The following is a 19,028-nucleotide window of genomic DNA, read 5'->3' as shown; positions in this document are numbered from 1 at the left end:
GGATTATCCCAACCAAGCATTCTTTGGAGAAGAAAAATACCTGATATTCTATATCTGATATTCTACAGTGGTTTCCCAACTTTTTCTCCAAACCCTCTTGGTTATCCTTAAGTTTTTCCCCATTCCAAAAATAGGAGTAGTGGCCCAGGTGATGCTGGTGAGATTGGGCCCTTGGGGGTTGATAGATTCAGTACTGTCACTAATTAGCACAGACCTTAAAAAGCAGCAGAAAAGCTATGACCTTCATCCTTGAAACGTGGAAGCCACTTGTCTGGGTCAATTTCCCTTTGTTTGCTGAATCTTCCCTTTTCTCTCAAAGTTCCATACTTGCAAAATTCTCTGGTTTTGCAAGACAGAAAGGCAGATGAAATTTCCATTTTTTGTATGGAGATCTATACATCAGTATAATCCAAATGATTGTACACTTTTTTCTTGTGTTGGTCTTTCTCAGTTTTTTTTTTTTTGTTTTTGCCCTAGTTAATATTCTTTTGACACCTTTTTTCTTCTACTACTTCTCTCTTCATCATTTCCTCTCTTCCTTCTGTCTTTTTTTTTCTGTCAACTGTTCTGTATTTTGCTTCCTATTTTTGTCTTCCCTGTCTTTCCCACTTTATGTCACATCTTACATACTAAGCAATCTTCAACCCTCACTAGTCTTTATGTCTACCTTTTTCATTATGTTTTTGCCTCTTCCCACCTTTCTGTTCTCTCTCCTAATGGGTCACTTGTCAACCAATCCTTTTCTTCTCTGAATTTTATATTTATCTTTTTCACTGCTACCCCATTTTCATATCTTAAGACCACATATCTCTGTTCCTTTTTGTATCCACTCTCCAAATCCTACCTTCATCTTTTTGACCCAGGCCATCATTGTAGAATATATTTCAGAAATAGGAGACACTGGTACCTACTCTCGTTTTTAATTTTTTTATGGCCTTTACCAGGTAGATACAGCTTAGCCAGAGGAAGACATTCAAGAAGTGTGGGGAAGACATGCTAGTTACCTAGAACTAGAGGCCTGGAGACAAGGCTTAGGAATGTGGGGAGGGAAAGACTGCAACTCTGGGACTGAGCACCCAGATACAAAGTGTGGGACTTGGGGTAACTGGGTGGTTCAGTTGGTTAAGCATCCGACTCTTGATTTCTGCTCAGGTCATGATCTCACAGTTCGTGATTTTGTGCCCCACGTGGGGCTTTGTACTGACAGTGCAGAGTTTGCTTGGGATTCTCTCCCTCTCTCTCTCTCCCTCCCTCCCTCCCCTGCTTGCTCTCTCTCTCGCTCTCTCTCTCTCTCTCTCTCAAAATTAATCCATAAACTAAAACAAAGTGTAGGACTTGCCACACCACATCACCAATGCATACTCTGCAGGATTTGGAGAGTACATTTTAGGAAATACCATCCTAACCAAATAAGAGAAACATCCAATGGTCAGTTTTCCTTAACAGCATAATATAAATGATTCTACCAGTGTATGCTACTACCAATGTAAAGACTTATTCTTCATGTCCTAGCAGAATTATTTGCAGACATATTTTCTTTGTATCCTGATTAAATGGTGTAAATTATTTTTAAAGTAGATATCTTTGTATTTCCTTGCTTAGAATATATATCTAGGTATTTTGTTTTGTTTTTTAATAACAGCATTTTGGCCTACTATCTGTCTATTCCTTCTTAGAGGGGGAGAATTCTCAGAATTATCTAGAAAGTTACTTCCAACTCTAAGGAGTTTCTTAGGAGAAGATTTCCTGGGACAGATTTCATAAGAAGATCTCAGAAATTTGAGAATATACAATGTTGAAAATTTCAAGAGGAAAGGAATCTTGTGCTTTGAGTCTTCTGAAGTTCTTGGCACAGTGTCTTGCACATAGTAGATAATCAATAAATATTTTTTTTGATAATCAATAAATATTTATTGATTGACCATTTTTAAAAGGGCTTTCAAAGCTCCCATGAAAATCCTGTGGTGTGCTTTTCCTGTGGGCAAACCATACGGGATACCGAATTAGCCATGTCATACTCTGTAGCTTTATATACTCAGCAACATAGAATCTCAGGATTAGAAGGGGTCTTAGAGGTAGATTATGCAAGCCATCCACTAGTTGCTAAAACCCACCACCCACACTTTTATATTTTAATCACATACTGAAAAATCATTAACTTTTTCTATATAAAACTGTCTCTTAAGAATTATCCTCATTAAAATAAAGCTACAGTCTTGTTTCACTTTCTTTCCACATGATTTTTAATCTAGATATGAATACTTTCATTTAAAATATGCATTCACTTGAATATTTTATAAGATATATGAATCATATATTTGTTTTGGCAGATACGTTGACACATCTTCATCCTTGAGGTGCCATAGCTTAAATTATCATCTAAGATTTCCATAATGTGAAATGTAAAAGCACAGTGGGACAAAAATATCTATTGAATCTGAGAATATAGAGTGGAAAAAAAAAAAAAAAGGCGGGACAGGGGGGATGTCCCTATCGAACATCACTCTAGCTCATCAGCTCGAGTATCCTTGTACTGACCGAAAACCAGGCCTGAGTTTCTCACAGTAAACTGATTATCCTGTGTGCCATTGGTAAGTTATTAATCAGCTTTCAAAGTCAGCTCTACGGTTAAGGTGCCCACACTGAATATGGAAGGCTCTGATAGTGACCCCCCCTTCCTCTAAGCACTCATACCCTACCACTACAGCCCCACTTCTATAGTGAGTTCCTATGTCTAGAGACTGTCATCCACTGGTTCTAAAATGACTGGATATATCCTGGCAGTGTTTTTAGTCAATACAATAAAAAAAGAACAAGAAAATAATACCTAAGGATAACAAACACAGAAGACAATCCAGCAAAACTAACACACACCTGCTTTCTAAACTTTTCTGTCTCACAGCCTACAATAGATTTGTCTAGATATTGGCCATATATCCAGTTGGCTGGGGGAAATCTTACATTTGTTAATTTTAAGTAGGAAGAAAAGTAGGATGATGAAATGTGTGTACAGGTACCTCTGAAAACTGAGCTTGGTAGGCATTATCATGGAGCTTCTTCCTCTGGGTTTCGGGTCCCCTGAACAAGTTTTACTTTAGTCACTCATATCAGAGTCTTAACTTTATACGTTTTTTAAAGAAAATTCACAAGACATGACATTTGAGTTACTTTCATTGCTTGCTTTGCCATATCCCTGCCTTTGCTTACCCCGCTCTCCTTCAGTCATGACCCTAAAGACCCTAAAGAAGATCCATCTTGCCCTCAGGAAACCAAACTTTGTTTCTAAAAACCAAAAGGGGAACTAGAAATGTGGGACTTAAAATCAACAGCTCTGTCCCTCCTTCACAAAACCTCAAAGATTTCACTGTGACTCAGGCCCACTGCCCAATTAAAACTCAGAAGAAAACTACACTTGATGGAAAACAGGTCATCACCATCTCACAACGGAATATAGCTTTTGGTTTTGGCCACCTGTTCTTCCTTGTCTCTGTACCTCAGCCCTAACCCAATAATATCAGCCACTGGACCTTTTCTCTTACTTTAAATTCATAGCCAGAATCAAGATTCAGCTAGTAACAAATAAAATTCCATGCTGGCGGAGGAAAATTCTTCAAATGGAGAAGGAGGCCACGGAGCTGTAATCAACACAGATAAAATTGTGAAATTGATGAAGCTGCCCTCAATGCCCCCATCGCCTCCTCAGGCAAGGTCCTCTGCTGTTGTATTGCCCCATTTCATCTGCCTCCATTTCTGTGCTTCAGCAGAACTTGGACAGTCATTTCCTCTGAGCTTATCCAAATAACCATGCCTAATTCCTTCTGCACCGCACAAGGCAGGTATTGGCCATTGTTAACTTGGCAAAAAGATTCCTTCCCAAGTGTTGACCAATATGCAGTCCTCCCAAATCCTCCAGCATGCCCTTAAAGAGTGAATCTAGGGGCGCCTGGGTGGCTCAGTCGGTTAAGCGTCTGAGTTCAGCTCATGGTCATGATCTCGCGGTCCGTGAGTTCGAGCCCCATGTCGGGCTCTGTGCTGACCGCTCAGAGCCTGGAGCCTGTTTCCGATTCTGTGGCTCCCTCTCTCTCTCTGCCCCTCCCCCATTCATGCTCTGTCTCTCTCTGTCTCAAAAATAAATAAACGTTAAAAAAAAATTAAAAAAAAAAAAGAGTGAATCTAATCATGGCCTAGTTACAGAAGGATAATAGGATAGTGATAGGAAATTTTATTTGGTTAGGACCTTGTCAGTCCCTTAGCTATAAAACCATGCTGCCAGTTGTCTCCCCAGCCTAGGATTCAGGCTCTTTCTGGCAAAGTTGCATTCTATACCAGCATTGTTCAAGTTTTAATGCACACCTGAATCTTGTTAAAATGCAGATTTTAATCTCATCATCTGGAGCGCGACCTGTGATTCTGTATTATGAACATGCCTCCACATAAAGATGAATCAGCCAGTTGGTAGATCAAAGTTGGAGTGGCAAAGTGCTGGGCTATTTGTAAATAAGGGACAACTGCACACTCACCAGGGTAGGAACAGAAAGGTCTTGACCACTGAATATCACCAATTTGAGGCGATATGCATAAATGAAGCATGTAATTGGATTAGAGAACACAAAGAGAAAGAGGAGCAGCCCAATCCTAATTTTATATCATATTTCTTTCTCCCTCTGTCTTTACGACTCACCTATTTCTAGAAAGTTCTACTTCCATTCTATTTCATTATTATCTCCTTCAAGACTACCCCAGCCTTAACACCCCCAACTTCCCTGAGGGCTCATGGCACATTATCTTTTATATTTAATCACACATTGTTTTGTTTTGTTTTAATTTTTTTTAATCTTTATTTTTGAGAGAGAGAGAGAGACAGACACAGAGACAGAGTGTGAGTGGGGGAGGAGCACAGAGAGAGGGAGACACAGAATCCAAAGTAGGCTCCAGGCTCTGAGGTGTCAGCACAGAGCCCGATGCGGGGCTCGAACTCACAAACCATGAAATCATGACCTAAGCTGAAGTCAGATGCCCAACCGACTGCGCCACCCAGGCGCCCCTTAATCACACATTGTTTTGTATCATGTGTTTTTTCCTGTGTTCGTTCTGCCTATACAAGGGGAAAAAAAACTCCTAAGAAGCGAGGCCCTTATAACAACTGGCACTGTGCTGAGCACAGAATGGATGCTAAATAAACATCACTTTTTCTTTAAATATATTTTATAAATGAATACAAGGCCAGAATTTCCCAAATGTTAATATAATTGATTAAAAATAAAAATTAATAGTGATTAATATTTTTCTAATTACAAGATACACACTTGTTTTTGAATATTTGGCAAATAATGAAAAGTAAAATGTAACAAATAAAAGTAACACATAATCCTAACATCTAATGTTAATATTTCCTCCTATTTTCTTCTATGTGTGTGTATGGAGGAAGGGAGTCTTAAAATAATTCTTTTATGAAATATCCTACACTTCCCTCTTCACGTTTTATAAGCAATTTACACACAATTAAAAATACTTAAAGCTTCACTCTCATCGTCTGTGAAATATTCAGAAATATACCTATACTATATTCCCTTTGATACTAAAGTTTCTTACAAATTTTCACTATCATAAATAATGCTGTGATAAATATCTTTATTCCTCTTTGTCCATATTTTTTATTATTTCCTCAGAAGTGTAATTACTGAGGGAAATGGTCTGAAAATGTATTTTAGACAGGATAACATACTATGTCAGAGCATTGGCTTTGGAGTCTGAGAGTCTTGGATCCAATTATAGGTTATCCATATACTATTTGTAAAATCTTATAAAGATTATTTCATCTCTTTGTATCTCAGTTTTGTCATTTGTAAAATGAAGATAGTATTTATTTCATAGGGCAGTTACGAGTATTAAATGAAAGGTGTGTTAAAATGCATATGCGTTGTACTTCATAAATCAACCACCAGGGGGCAACGGAGGATTAGAATGCTAAAGTTGTAGGGTCTCAAGCAATTCCCCAACTGTAGCTGCACCTGGGAATGTTTTGAGACTTGCTATTTCTCCTAATGCATCCCAGAACTACTTAATCCGAATCTCTGGGGTGGGGCCCAGCAATCTGTTACCATGAGTTTTCCAGGTGAGTCTCATGCATGCTAAAGTTTGAGAATCACTGATCCAATACATATTTACATTTTTCTCTCATTTGTTGCCTGAGCAGAGAGAAAAGCTGCAAGACAACACACAAAAACAACTGCAATTTACAGAAGGTTACTGAATGCTACAACAGCTGTACTAAGTAATATAAATATATTATGTATATTGGGGTTTTTGTATTTTAAAAAACCGTAAGAGAGTTCACTCCCATTCTTCAACCTTAGATTCAGTGAACTTGCCCTTGGTGACCTGCCATTTAGTTACTAAGAAGAGTCTGTATTTCCACCCAGACCATGGGTTTACCCACTATACTACACTGCCACCCCAAAGCCAAGACCTGGGCAGTACATCGAAGGTTAATTTTCCTATCCAGCTGCTTCTAGATTAGGGAGTCCGTGCATGTCTGGTTATGAACGTGTATACGGTGGTATGTTTGTGATTGCAGAAGTGTAATTATGCTCCATTTTGAATATCAAGTTATATAAAACAATTAGAAATGACAATAGTCTTAAAGTGAAAACTGAATACTTGGCTTGGGTCTACTAGTTTCTAAGGACGTGATACAAAGAAGCATTACTTTTACTGTTAATTAATGCAATATTTCTTTACCGGTGCTGAGTGTGCTCATTTAGGCAAATGGCTACCTTTCAAGAACTATACAGAAGAAAAGCATTCTCCCCAATAATATCCATTATGCCTGTCTTTTAAAAATATTCACTTAATTCAGGGGTGCCTGACTGACTCAGTCAGGTGTCCGACTTCAGTTCAGGGCGCGATCTCACAGTTCATGGGTTTGAGCCCCACATCGGGCTCTGTGCTGACAGCTCAGAGCCTGGAACCTGCTTCGGATTCTGTGTCTCCCTCTCTCTGCCCCTCCCCTGCTTGTGCTCTCTCTCTCTCAAAAATAAACAAAAAAACATTTTTTAATAAAAATGTCCACTTAATTCATATTAAAAAGGAAGGACAAAAAGCTCAAAAATAACTGACTTCTGACAGATCAATCAATTGATTAACCTCAAAATGCTGCATGAGTTGTAAGAAAATGTAGTGGGCATAAATGACTGCCAAGAGCCTCTGATAACCTTTGTTAAGGCTATAGCAGTGATTCAGTTTTCCTTGTCATTTACTAGATCAAGTGAACCAGTCAAATTTTTAATTACTCACTTGATTGTTTTTCTCGTTTACAATATAAAAGTGACACCCAAAGAGTCACTGTGCGGGTTACATGAGAGGACATAGGTGAATCACCTGGCATGTGAAAAATGCTCAGTATCACCATTCTTAAATCAGATAGCTCATAATTGTCCACTATTTAATTTAGACCCTGAAGAAGCAGAATCCAAGATGAGATTAAAGGTGCAAGAGATTTATTAGGAAAAATACCTGTAAGAGGAGATGGGGTGGGAGCCCAAAAAGACTGGGAGAACTGTCAGACCCTCATGTGGGACTGACCCGTGTGGAGGAAAGAGGGTAGGAAGGAAGGTTGGGTAGGTAGTATCTAAAGGTGGGCAGTGCCAGGAAATGTTTAGTGAATCTGATGGGGAGTCCTCAAGTCAGTCACCCCTCAGAGGAGTCCTATGCCTCCCAGGAATGAGCCTGTCTTAGTATCCTTGCCACCCTCAATCATTATGTGGTGGAAGCAGCCCATGGACCTCTCCCACAAACTAGAGCCGTAAGTCAAATAAGCTTGCTGCAGAGCCAAGAGTGGCCTTTCACAGCTGCCTTGTCTACACTGATTCCCTAGTGTTTCCCTGATAACAAGCAAATGTATGAATGAATTTTAATCTTTCTTCAATAACTCTCATTTAAGAACCAGCAGCTACTCTGGATTTATACTGAATGGGTTAATGTTCAATAAAGCACTTAGATTGGTGTCTAGTACATGGTGAGTGGCCAAATTGTTATGAACACGCAAGGTCTTAGAGTTTAACTGAACTTCTGAAAGAATGAAGACCTATAGAACTTATGTTTGCTCTTAGATTTTCTATTTCGGCTGTCCTTTAATGAGGCAATAGGGCTGGAATAAGGCTGGAATCTTTCCTACAAGGATCTGCTACGTGCTAACCAAAACTTTTTCTGTTGGGTATGCAGAAAAACTAAGGCAAAGATGTCAAAAGAACAGAGGAGCCTCTTCAGAAACAGTGTCCCCCTAAAAGTTCTCATCACAGGGGGAAAAATTTTTGTAACTATATGAGGCGACAGATGTTAACTAAACTTATTGTGGTAATATTTCACGATAGATACATATGTAAAGTCATTATGCTGTACACAGTGTTATATGTCAATTATATCTCAATAAAACAACGGGGTGGGGGCGGATAGAAACATGGATTCACAAGCCTCTCGGGAACTCTCCTGGTATAATCTGAAACCAGCCTCTTGACACAGAGGACAGGGAGAGACCAAAGAAAGAAGCAGACCATGTTGGTAGGCGGCAATTTTAACAATAGCAAAGGGAACTTACGTACAAGGCTTGTCAAGATGAATGGATCCCCACACCTGCCCACCAAATCTTAAAAGCTTATAAAGAGGCTTTACCTGGGCTCAAACACGCATGCCATGCAGGTGTTTTCAACGCCACATCACTATCTCAAGGCGATGTACCTGGAGCAGCCTCTGGGAGAAGGAAAGGCGAGGGGAACCCACGTTCCAAGGACAGGGGACGGAGAGAGAAGCCTCGAAGTGCCCAGGTCCTGCCTATGGGTCAATAGGTGGTCACATCTTTTTTGATCACGTTTCCCAGAAGCCGCCCATAAATTCTTATAATGCTTCGGACCTTATTGCTTTGCCCTCATGAGATTCTGTCAGATGATTGTCATTACTTATGCATGTGTCTTATCTCCTCAAGTAAGTTGTATTCATGTTCATTCATTCAACAAATATTTATTGAGCACCTCAATGTGCCAGGCGATGTGCTGGGTGCTGGGGATACATCATTGGACAAAAATATCTGCCCTTGTGGACCTTATACTCTAGAGGGGGAAAGAAACCATAAATGTGATAAATAAGTAAATTATATAGCCTACTAGAGGGTGATAAGTGCATGGGGAGAAATAAACCAAGATAAGGAAATAGGGTTTGCAGTTTTAAAAAACACGGTGAACTTCATAAGATGACAATGGGGCAGAGGTCTAGGGAGTGAGTGGTGGTGACGATTTTGAGGGCACTTACCACAGCTTAATCACCAAAAAATATAGCACGGTTCCTTGCACGTGATAAATATTTAATAAATGTTTCCTAATTAAATAAAATTCAAAGACTTGGCTAAAACCACACACTAGATCAAAGATTAGTCAAGAATGATGTATCTTTAACACATCAAAACTACGATCCCTACTGATCCCTACTGATCAAAACTACGATCCCTACTGATCCAAAAAAAGCAAAACAAAACAAAACAAAACAAAACAACAAAAAAAAAAAACACTGAATAATCAGTATGAACACAGTGGAAGTTATTAAAAATTACTGTTACCATTTAAAAAAAGAGACGCCTGCCTGGGTGGTTCAGTCGGTTAAGCGTCTGACTCTTGGTTTCCATTCAGGTCATGATCTCACGGTTCACGAGTTTGAGTCCTGCATCTGTGCTGACAATGCAGAGCCTGCTTGGGATTCTGTGTCTCCCTCTCACTCTGCCCCTCCCCTACTCGCTCACTCATGCTCACATGCTCTCGCTCTCTCTGTCAAAGTAAATAAAGTTTAAAAAAAAAAGAGAGAGAGAGAGAGAAAACAGAACAATGCCTCTTCAGGAAACTTTTACTAAGCAGCCTCCCATTATTTCAAATCCAAAGTCAGCATTTACTTTCCACAGAACCCTGGGATATGTATGTCAACTGGCCTTGGCTTTCTGCCATAAGAAGTTTATGTGCCACGATAAACACTATGTTTGTCAAGAAGGACCTTGCCTTTTAATTTAATTCTAGGTTTAAATGATGAAGCTACTTCAAATATGTACAGGTATGGATTCAGTGATTAATGCATAATTATATCGTACTTACACACTGTCATCAGTAATAAGTTATATTTTAACTTATATACAACAAAGTTTCCACAATTTTTGTCAATAAATTATTTCACACAGGTATATGCTTATGAATCTATTTAATTATTCAAACTGTGCTAGAGAATACATATTTTGGAATACATATTTCATCAGAGTCAGTTACAAGATACATGATTTCCAATGGAAATTTCCTACACTACCCTGATTATCAAAAAAAAGTCTGTGTCATCTGCCATCGAGTCTGTGCTATGTCAAAATATATTTTTCAAATACGCATTTAATGATGTCACATTCAGCTCATTAGTCTCATAAATGGAGATCCCATTTTAAATTACTTTCACAAATATTTTGGAAACACGTTTTCCAATTATTATTTTTCTAGTGAAGACATATAATTGACCTATGTTTACATATAAATTTTCTCTGCACAGTGACACTTTTTAAAAAGAGAACAGTATGGAAGGTGCAAAAGCTCTGGCTCTCCAAGGCAATGCCAAAAAAAAAAAAAAAAGAAAAGATAAGAAAGTTGAAATTTAATTATGTCTTCTGATTTTTACTCTTTTGAGTTTTATTTTCTCCCCTTGTTTCTTTTTAAATGCTAGGAATTATATTCTTAAGGGCATCTACCCCTTCAGGCAAGGATAATGAGAGACTTCACTACTTAGAGTTAAGAACATACAGTTGAAAAGTCATTTCAATAAAAATAATAATGTTACTATTTCAATTGGGGGGGTTAGTTTTACATGAAGGAAAAAAAATCATTGTTTCAAATTCACTGGTGGTAAATATATTAACTTTCTGCATCGAAATGAAGAGCCTTTTAAGATAAGGAGCTATGCAGTCAGCAGTGACTTCAGTTAGTCAGGGTAACAGGAATCCGGGGTCAAGGCTGTTTCCACCATCCTGGTCACACCACCATAGGTAAATGGGACCCTATTTGTGTAGCACTTGTTTCTGTCATAAGTGTAGCAGACCTCACTCTCTTCATCACAGATGTTGCTTTGGCTGGCCATAACTATTTGATTATCCAGCTCTACTTCCACAGGATCACATTTTTTACAGCTGAAAAATAAAAATACGTATTAGACAATATCCACCAGAGGTTGTATCAGAACCTGAGTGACTATTCGTTTCTATCCACAATCAGCTGGCTCTTGCAGCTCTGACTTGACCACTAACAAAAGGTAGCTCCTTTCAGACCTCAGCTGCTCTACAATACAGAATAGTTAACAGGATTTTTCAGCCTTTAATATACAAAAATTCGTTGAAAGTAAACAATATAAATTAATGATATGACAATATCATGGTTTTATCTATACTGTACCTCACCTTCTAGTCTGTTAGGTTTGTTCCTAACCATAAAGGAGAATTAAACAGGTTAATTACAGTGACAAAGAAGAAAGAAATATTTTTTAAGTGTATTTATTTTGAGAGACAGAAAGCTTGTGCATGCACGTGGGGAAGGAACAGTGAGAGAGGGAAAGAGAATCCCAAGCAGACTCCCGGCTGTCAGCGTAGAGCCTGATGCAAGCCTCGATCTCACGAATTGCAAGACCATGGCCTGAGCCAAAAGGAAGATTCAGATGCTTAACCAACTGAGCCACCCAGATGCCCTGGGAAGGAAGAATTTTTTTTTTAATTTTTTTTAACATTTATTTACTTTTGAGAGAGAGACAGAGTATGAGTGGGAGACGGGCAGAGAGAGAGGGGGGGATACACAGAATCAGAAGCAGGATCCAGGCTCTGAGCTGTCAGCACAGAGCCCGATGCGGGGTTCAAACCCATGAACGGTGAGATCATGACCTGAGCCGAAATCGGACGCTTATCCAACTGAGCCACCCAAGGCGCCCCAGGAAGAATATTTTTAAGGAAAAGAAATTGTTTGATGTTGGATTCCATAGTTTCCAAAGTAACACCTACATGTTAATATGTCTGAAATCCAATTATCTAGCTATTAAGACAAATTGGCCCTTCCTGTACTAATGGCAATAATTTCTTATTTAGAATAAATTTATAGCTGGGGCGCCTGGGTGGCTCGGTGGGTTAGTCTTCTGACGTCAGGTCATGATCTCCCGGTTTGCGAGTTCAAACACCACGTAGGGCTCTGTGCTGAGGGCTCAGAGCCTGGAGCCTACTTCAGATTGTGTCTCCCCCTGTCTCTGCCACTCCCATGCTCATGCTCTGTCTCTCTCTGTCTCTCAATAATAAAACAAAACATTAAAAAATAAATAAATAAGAATAAATGTATAGCTAACTTTTATCTGTGATAAAGTTTTATAAATGTATGATATCTCATAATGAACACAGGAATTAATGTATTCAAAGCTCAAATTATATTGGTAAATGTTTATTCCTCATATATTCAGAAACATTCTTACTAACAAGTTTAAATAAAAGTTATGAACTTCCATATCTATATTAGTATGAAGGAGAAAATCTCTTACACATCGGACAAATGGTACACAAAGTTGGTTCTCAGTGGTGAGGTGGGATCAGAGATATTCTCCCTGTTGCTCAGAGGAACACTAAAAAAAGAAACAAAAGAGATCAAAATAATGAAACTAGCAAATATTGCTATTTTTGGTAATAGGTATATTGCTGGCACAGTACTTACTGTCTCATCAGCAGTTTAATACATTTGTACTCTATAACACTCTACAAGCACTCTACAGTAATACTATTGCTCAGATTTCACCGTAATTTGCATATTTTAAACATTTCCCATTCAAAATAAATCTCCCAGAAGCTCCTTTGTCGATGATCTTCACTTAGTTGGAAAATCCCTGCTTTTCCTCTAAAAATCAGCTCAAATTTTACCCTCTTTACGATGATCATTCTCACCCCTGAACAAACTCCTTCCTCTGTTGTCTCACTGACATTCATGTATGAAGTTCATGTATCTTTATTACGGCAAAGGCCATTTCATAGTTGCTTGTCTACAGAGTGGTTGCTGTAGTAGATGATGTAAGTTCTTTGTGGCAAAAACATTTATGCTTTCTCAATGCCTTTCTAGATGTGTGGCATGTAGAATGTGCTCAATATTTGTGGAATAAATGGACAAATATTATTATCCATATTTTAGGACTGCAGAAAGTATCAACTGGAGAGCTCTGTGATCTACCCAAGTTCACACAACTACTAAGTAGCAAAGCTGTAACTGCACTCAAGATCCCTAGATTTGGTGATGTTCCGTGAAAAATTAGGTAGCCCTTCTCAACTAGTTGAGGTGATTTCATTAATGCTTACAATTTTTTCATCTATGTCATCATTCCTCCTCATGTGCACCCCTCCTTACCAAAGGACACAAAGGAAAACGTGACGATGGATTTAGCAATACCATCTACATACATGTCAAGCCAAAACCTTAGACACCGTCTCTAAGTCCTCCTTCTCTGTAATGACCCATATCGAATCCATCTACCAGTTCAACTGACTCTGATCCTTTGCAATCTGTGCACAGTTCAGGACACCGCCGTTTCTTTCCTAGATCGTAGCAATATATTAGCCACATTATCGCCAAAATGGCCTCTAAAACACTAGCCTAATTTTCTTCTCTGCCTAAAGCCTGTAGTGTCTTCACACAAATAACAGAGTACCCTTATGATGGCACAGAAGGCACTTCATGATATGCCTCCCCCTCTCCAGCCCCATCTCTCACCATGCCACCCTCTTTACGTGCCAGCTGTAAGCAGCTGCTTGCAATTCCACATATTTACTAGGCTTTTCTCATCTCCAAGTCTTAACAATAACAAAAGCAGTTAACAGTTCTGACATTTACTAAGTATTTGCAGTGCGCCTGGGATTATGGTAAGCAGGTTACATGATGATCTCATACGATTCCTTACAGCAACCATTTGTTTTCCCAAGAATGATCTGTCTCACCTACCAACCCTGTCACTCCCCACACACATTTACCCAATTAACTCCCACTCAGCTAACAGCCACTTCCACCTACTAACTCCAAACACCTGACTCCCACCACCATTTTCCCTTCACCCTCCAGGACTGGACTGGGTGCCCCTCCTTAGTGCTTCTGAAATATCTTATGCTTATTCCTGTCATAGCATTTACAATACCGTGATTGCCTTTTAAACTGCTTAAAATTTCCTACCAGACTGTAGATTATTTGATGGCATGGGCTGTGTTTTATATAAACTGTTGTATCCCCAGCTCCAATCCTCACTGGCATTTAGTAGCAGTCAATAAATGTTTCCTGAATGAATGAATGAATGAATGAATGAATGAATGAATGAATCTATTCCTTATTAGAGTATAAGGCTCTAGTAATATCAGGAAAGACTTTAATGAGAAAGATAAGTAATAAACATATATGAGGGTCTACTGTGGGTCAAACACTGTTCTAGGTGCTTTTGTCCATTAGCATTTTTAACTCTCACATAAAGTCTGCATGTCTATATATGTACATAGATAATTAACCTTTTTTTACAGTTTAGAAATAAGTTCTTCTAAGTACTGCACATCAAAAAGAGGGGTATAGACAGATATTACATTCAAACAGTGGTTAATATCTGAAAGTATCTCTGCTTACAACATGCAGATATAAAAAATTTTTAAATGCCACGTACATAATTCTGATGTTTCTCTCCACAATGTCTTCATTAGGATCTTCAGCAGAAGGGATGATCCTGGAAGTAATCCGGACACACTTACATTTGTTGTCAACGAGAACAGTCCTTTCATCTTCATCTTGGGCTTGAAGATAAAACATTATTAAGAAGAAAGGGGGGGAAAGGTCTGTTTATGGACTTTTACTGAGGTAATTTATCTTTTTTCCTGTAGAAAAACTAAGTTTTGTGGTTGATCAGTTTCAGCTTTCTCCATTTGTTCTCTTTCCTAATCTAAAATGCTAAGTGGAATCTTACAGCATCAAGAAGGAAATCCAAATGCACTCCAAACAATTTTTTTTCTTTTTCTCTTGGACCAGTCTATGGGAACCTGGCTGAAGTATTTCTGATTTTCGTCTAATACTTTTAATAGAGGCACGGCTCTCTGAATAATGCAGCCTTGTAAAAATCGGTGCCAAATGACAAAATGATAGAGAAAACAAAAAATCTAGATGATATTTCTCTCAGACCAAAGTAATTATTCAGAAGTGAACAAAAAATAACTTCAGCCTTTATAGTTCCAGTTTGAAGTGTCACATCCTTCCTGAACCCCCATTTAAACTTTTTTTACTCCTTATATTGCATTAGAGTTAAAAACAGGCACGTTTTCTCCAAGATAACCTTACTTGGTGAGACTTTTAAATATTCTTTACTATAATTTTCCTATCTTCTTTTTCATAATAACAATCAGGTTATCATGGCATAATGATTCATTCAAATAAAATAATAAGTGCTATATATGTTAATATTTCTGATAGGAATTGTTTTAAAAGATATGGTATATATAGATGTAAAGTGCTATAAATTTGCAAAAACAGTTTAGAAAATATTAAAGATACAAGCTTTTGAATGGATACACAGATGACCATTAAAGCCTTAACTCTGACAATCAACATTTATGGTCTAATCTGAATATTGGAAAAAGAGGTCTGGTAAGTGTTGTAAAGAATAAACAAACAAAATTTTTATAATTAGGACTTGTATCAGTTAGCAAGTATTTGAAGAATTATAACAACTTTATTTAATAGGCTAATTAAACAATAATAATGATGTTTGATATATTTTTGTTTTGTTTTATTAATTTTTTTTATTTTTAGATCATTGTAAATTCACAGGCAGTGATAATAAATACCAAAGAGAGAACCCATGTACACTTTACCTAGTTTCTCCCAGTGGTAACATCTTGCAAAACTATAGTATAATTTCCCAGCCAGAATACTGAATTTGATAGAATTCACAAATTTTAGCTTTTATTTATTCAATGTAGGGTGCTTTAGAAAAAAAAATCTTATAACCCACTATAATAAAATTGATCAGGATAGATATAATTTTAATTGGAAGTCTAATTATTTCAGAGGTATCCCAGAACAGAGAGGACCTAATTGCAGTATTTCAGTCTTAATGATTAACAGTCATTACAAAAACATTTTAAGACCATTGTTTTGTACTTCAAATTGTTGGAAGCACTTTACAATGCATTATTATGGCATTATTCATAACTTCTTAATATGTCTTCTGATAAAAGTCTGTACAGTATTAAATATCTTTTTTTTTAATTTTTTAAATTTATTTTTGAGACAGAGAGAGACAGAGCATGAACGGGGGAGGAGCAGAGAGAGAGAGGGAGACACAGAATCCGAAGCAGGCTCCAGGGTCTGAGCTGTCAGCACAGAGCCCAACGCGGGGCTCGAACTCACGGACCATGAGATCGTGACCTGAGCCGAAGTCGGATGCTTAACCGACTGAGCCACCTAGGCACCCCAAAGTCTGTACAGTATTGCAGAAGAAACATTATGAATTCAATTCAACATAATAATAAAACTTTTCTTAACATTTTGAAAAGAATAAGATGACTTAAGTGGTGTCTTTTCCCTACTCCTATATTCAAGACTCTTAAATGTTTTTCTCAATAAAATACAAATGAGTATGTAACGCCTGACCAAAAATACCGATTGAGTCAAGTATGTGACTTGTCTATTAAGTCTTAAATAGAAAATGTCTTTATTTTATTTATAGCATATAATTTCTTTTCTTTTCATTTTTTTTTTTACTGTTTATTTACTTTTTGAAGGAGAGAAAGACAGAGCATGAGCAGGGTAAGAGCAGAGAGAGAGGGAGACATAAAATCCGAAGCAAGCTCCAGGCTCTAAGCTGTCATCACAGAGCCCGACGCCAGGCTCAAACTCCGGAACCACAAGATCATGACCCGAGTCAAAGTCAGACGCTCAACCGACTCAGCCACCCAGGTGCCCCATATAATTAATTTTCTTACCAGAAACCTAGGAAAAAACTATTCCTGTTTATTACTACTTACTGTTATCATATAAAAATATTAGGCAACCTAATACATCTTCCAGGGAATATACAAATACAGTCAATGCACCAAGGCTTAAAAGATCCTAATATTCTCACTGACAGACAGCATTTTTCCTAATAAACCTGTTAGTACTAGAATGTACCTTACTTTATTCCAAGAGCACCTGAGACATAGCAGGTGCTCAATAAATATTTGTTAAATTTAATTCAGTTCAAAAAATAAGAAAATATGCTTAACAACACATACTAGATATAAACATGAGTTTACTAAAAAGTGATTCTCCTATATAGGCAAAAGAGGATAGAAGTTAGGAGTGTGGTCTGTAGGGTTAGATGGCCGGGGTTCTACCTACCACATGCTTGCCATGTGATTGTAGCTAAGTTATTTCACCTTTCTAAATCTCAATGGACTCAACCATGTGTTAGAAATATTAATAGTACCTATCTCAAGTGATTACTGTGAGAATTAAATGGAATAGTATATGTAAAGCAGCTAACATAATGCCTGAAAAATAGTATGTACTTAAGAAATGACAGATCTTTTACAAATGTATCTATATGTATTTCATATATATGTTTATAGATATATAAACATGTTCATAAATGTTTATTTATATATTAGAGGTCCATATACTGTACATTTTTAATTCTACTATCTTTATGTTTAAATATTATTAGAAATTCATTATTTCTAATGCTAAATTAGCAAAAAATATATTTAAAACGACTTCTTAATTACAACATACCCTGTTCTGAAATGAGAGAAATAAGCTCAGTAAGTGTTAGAAACAGGCCAAATTATATCATTTCTAACTTTGCCCTTCTACATGAACATTATTACATCTATGGTCAGGGTGTATTCCATTTTCTACAGTAGTTTGAAAGGTTAATAAACAAAACAACCACAGTTGTGCCATCAAGTTATAGGCAACCTGTATAATATTAAACATTGTTAAAGTGTCATAAGAAATCTGTAGGCTCAGATTCAGGAAAGTTGTTAGAAGCAATATCAATCTCCCTGGGTAAGTAAAATCCCAAGCATTCTATATTGTAATTATTACAATTACAGTAATGATTATATCATGTCTCCAGAATACTCTCTTAAGGTACTCAAGGAGAGGATTACTGGTCTTCAAGATTCAATATGAAAATTTATATAAGCATAGCTGTCAGCACTTATCCAGATATATATATTTTCTTATTCTCTAAGTTATAGTAGGCAAACAAATAAGAGAAAAAAAAAGAATAAAAAGAATTACAATGAGTCTCATCTGCAGAAAGATCACTGCCCATATGAAGGTTAAGGCATGTTAGAAAAAAGTAGCCAGACAGCTAGCTAACTGAAGCACAAACACAAATGTTTAAAACTGAAGAGCAGATCTGTGTTGTATTTTTCCTTTTATCTGGGTTAATTTTCAAAATACCACATACCTGTCACAAGAACAGCCTTAACAAAAATGGCTAGGACTCCCCAGAAAAGCAAATGGTTCTTCATCTTGGCTTCACTTCTTTAGAAAAACTGAAGCTAAAAAGTCAGGGTTAAGGTGTGTGAACTATAAGGAGTGTGCAAATGATGGTGCTTCTGCTTTCTTAAAATAACACCCTAGGCAGCTAACAAACTAAAAACAATCACAACTGCGGTTGGAATCTGAAATTTAAATGCAGCACTAGACAGAAGTGTATGTCTCAGATTTCTGTATTTTCTTCCAAAGTAGCCCCTCCAAAGACCTACTCTGATGCAATTACTCTTTATTTCACATTTGCTCTATAAAGTTAAACCAGATGATTCATAATGATTTCAAGTCAAGAGTACATTAAGAATGTTTAAGTAGGGATTCCTAACTTTAGTCCCCACACAATATTGTTTTCAAATCAAATATGTGATATTTGTTATGCCTAGAACAGTAAATGAAGGGAAGAGAAGGAGAAGAAATTAAAGTCTTTCAAGGTCC

General features: G+C 37.4%; 1 protein-coding gene across 1 annotated transcript; it reads right to left on the bottom strand.

Moving 5' to 3' along the window:
* Positions 1–10,216: 10,216 nt before the first annotated feature.
* Positions 10,217–18,667, bottom strand: JCHAIN (joining chain of multimeric IgA and IgM). The gene is made up of 4 exons (XM_025921376.2): positions 18,508–18,667; positions 14,722–14,848; positions 12,580–12,660; positions 10,217–11,197 (listed from the first exon to the last, which is right to left on the bottom strand). The coding sequence occupies exons 1-4, from the start codon at positions 18,569–18,571 to the stop codon at positions 10,993–10,995; spliced, it is 477 nt and encodes a 158-aa protein (XP_025777161.1). The 5' UTR covers positions 18,572–18,667; the 3' UTR covers positions 10,217–10,992.
* Between the last annotated feature and the right edge of the window lie 361 nt (positions 18,668–19,028).

The sequence above is a fragment of the Puma concolor genome, chromosome B1, assembly GCF_028749965.1.
Source record: "Puma concolor isolate L17-30 chromosome B1, mPumCon1.1.hap2, whole genome shotgun sequence".
In the NCBI taxonomy this organism is placed as follows: domain Eukaryota; kingdom Metazoa; phylum Chordata; class Mammalia; order Carnivora; family Felidae; genus Puma; species Puma concolor.
The sequence above is the reverse complement of the archived record's forward strand: the minus strand, read 5'-3'. Positions and strand labels throughout refer to the sequence as shown.

Coding starts and splice junctions, on each gene's coding strand:
- JCHAIN (XM_025921376.2), bottom strand. CDS start 18,571: ATGAAGAACCATTTGCTTTTCTGGGGAGTCCTAGCCATTTTTGTTAAG. Junction 12,661..14,721: donor GAGAGAAACATCAGAATTAT/GTACGTGGCATT, acceptor TTCTTTTTTTAG/TGTTCCTCTGAGCAACAGGG. Junction 11,198..12,579: donor GTGTACCATTTGTCCGATGT/GTAAGAGATTTT, acceptor TTTATTTTTCAG/CTGTAAAAAATGTGATCCTG.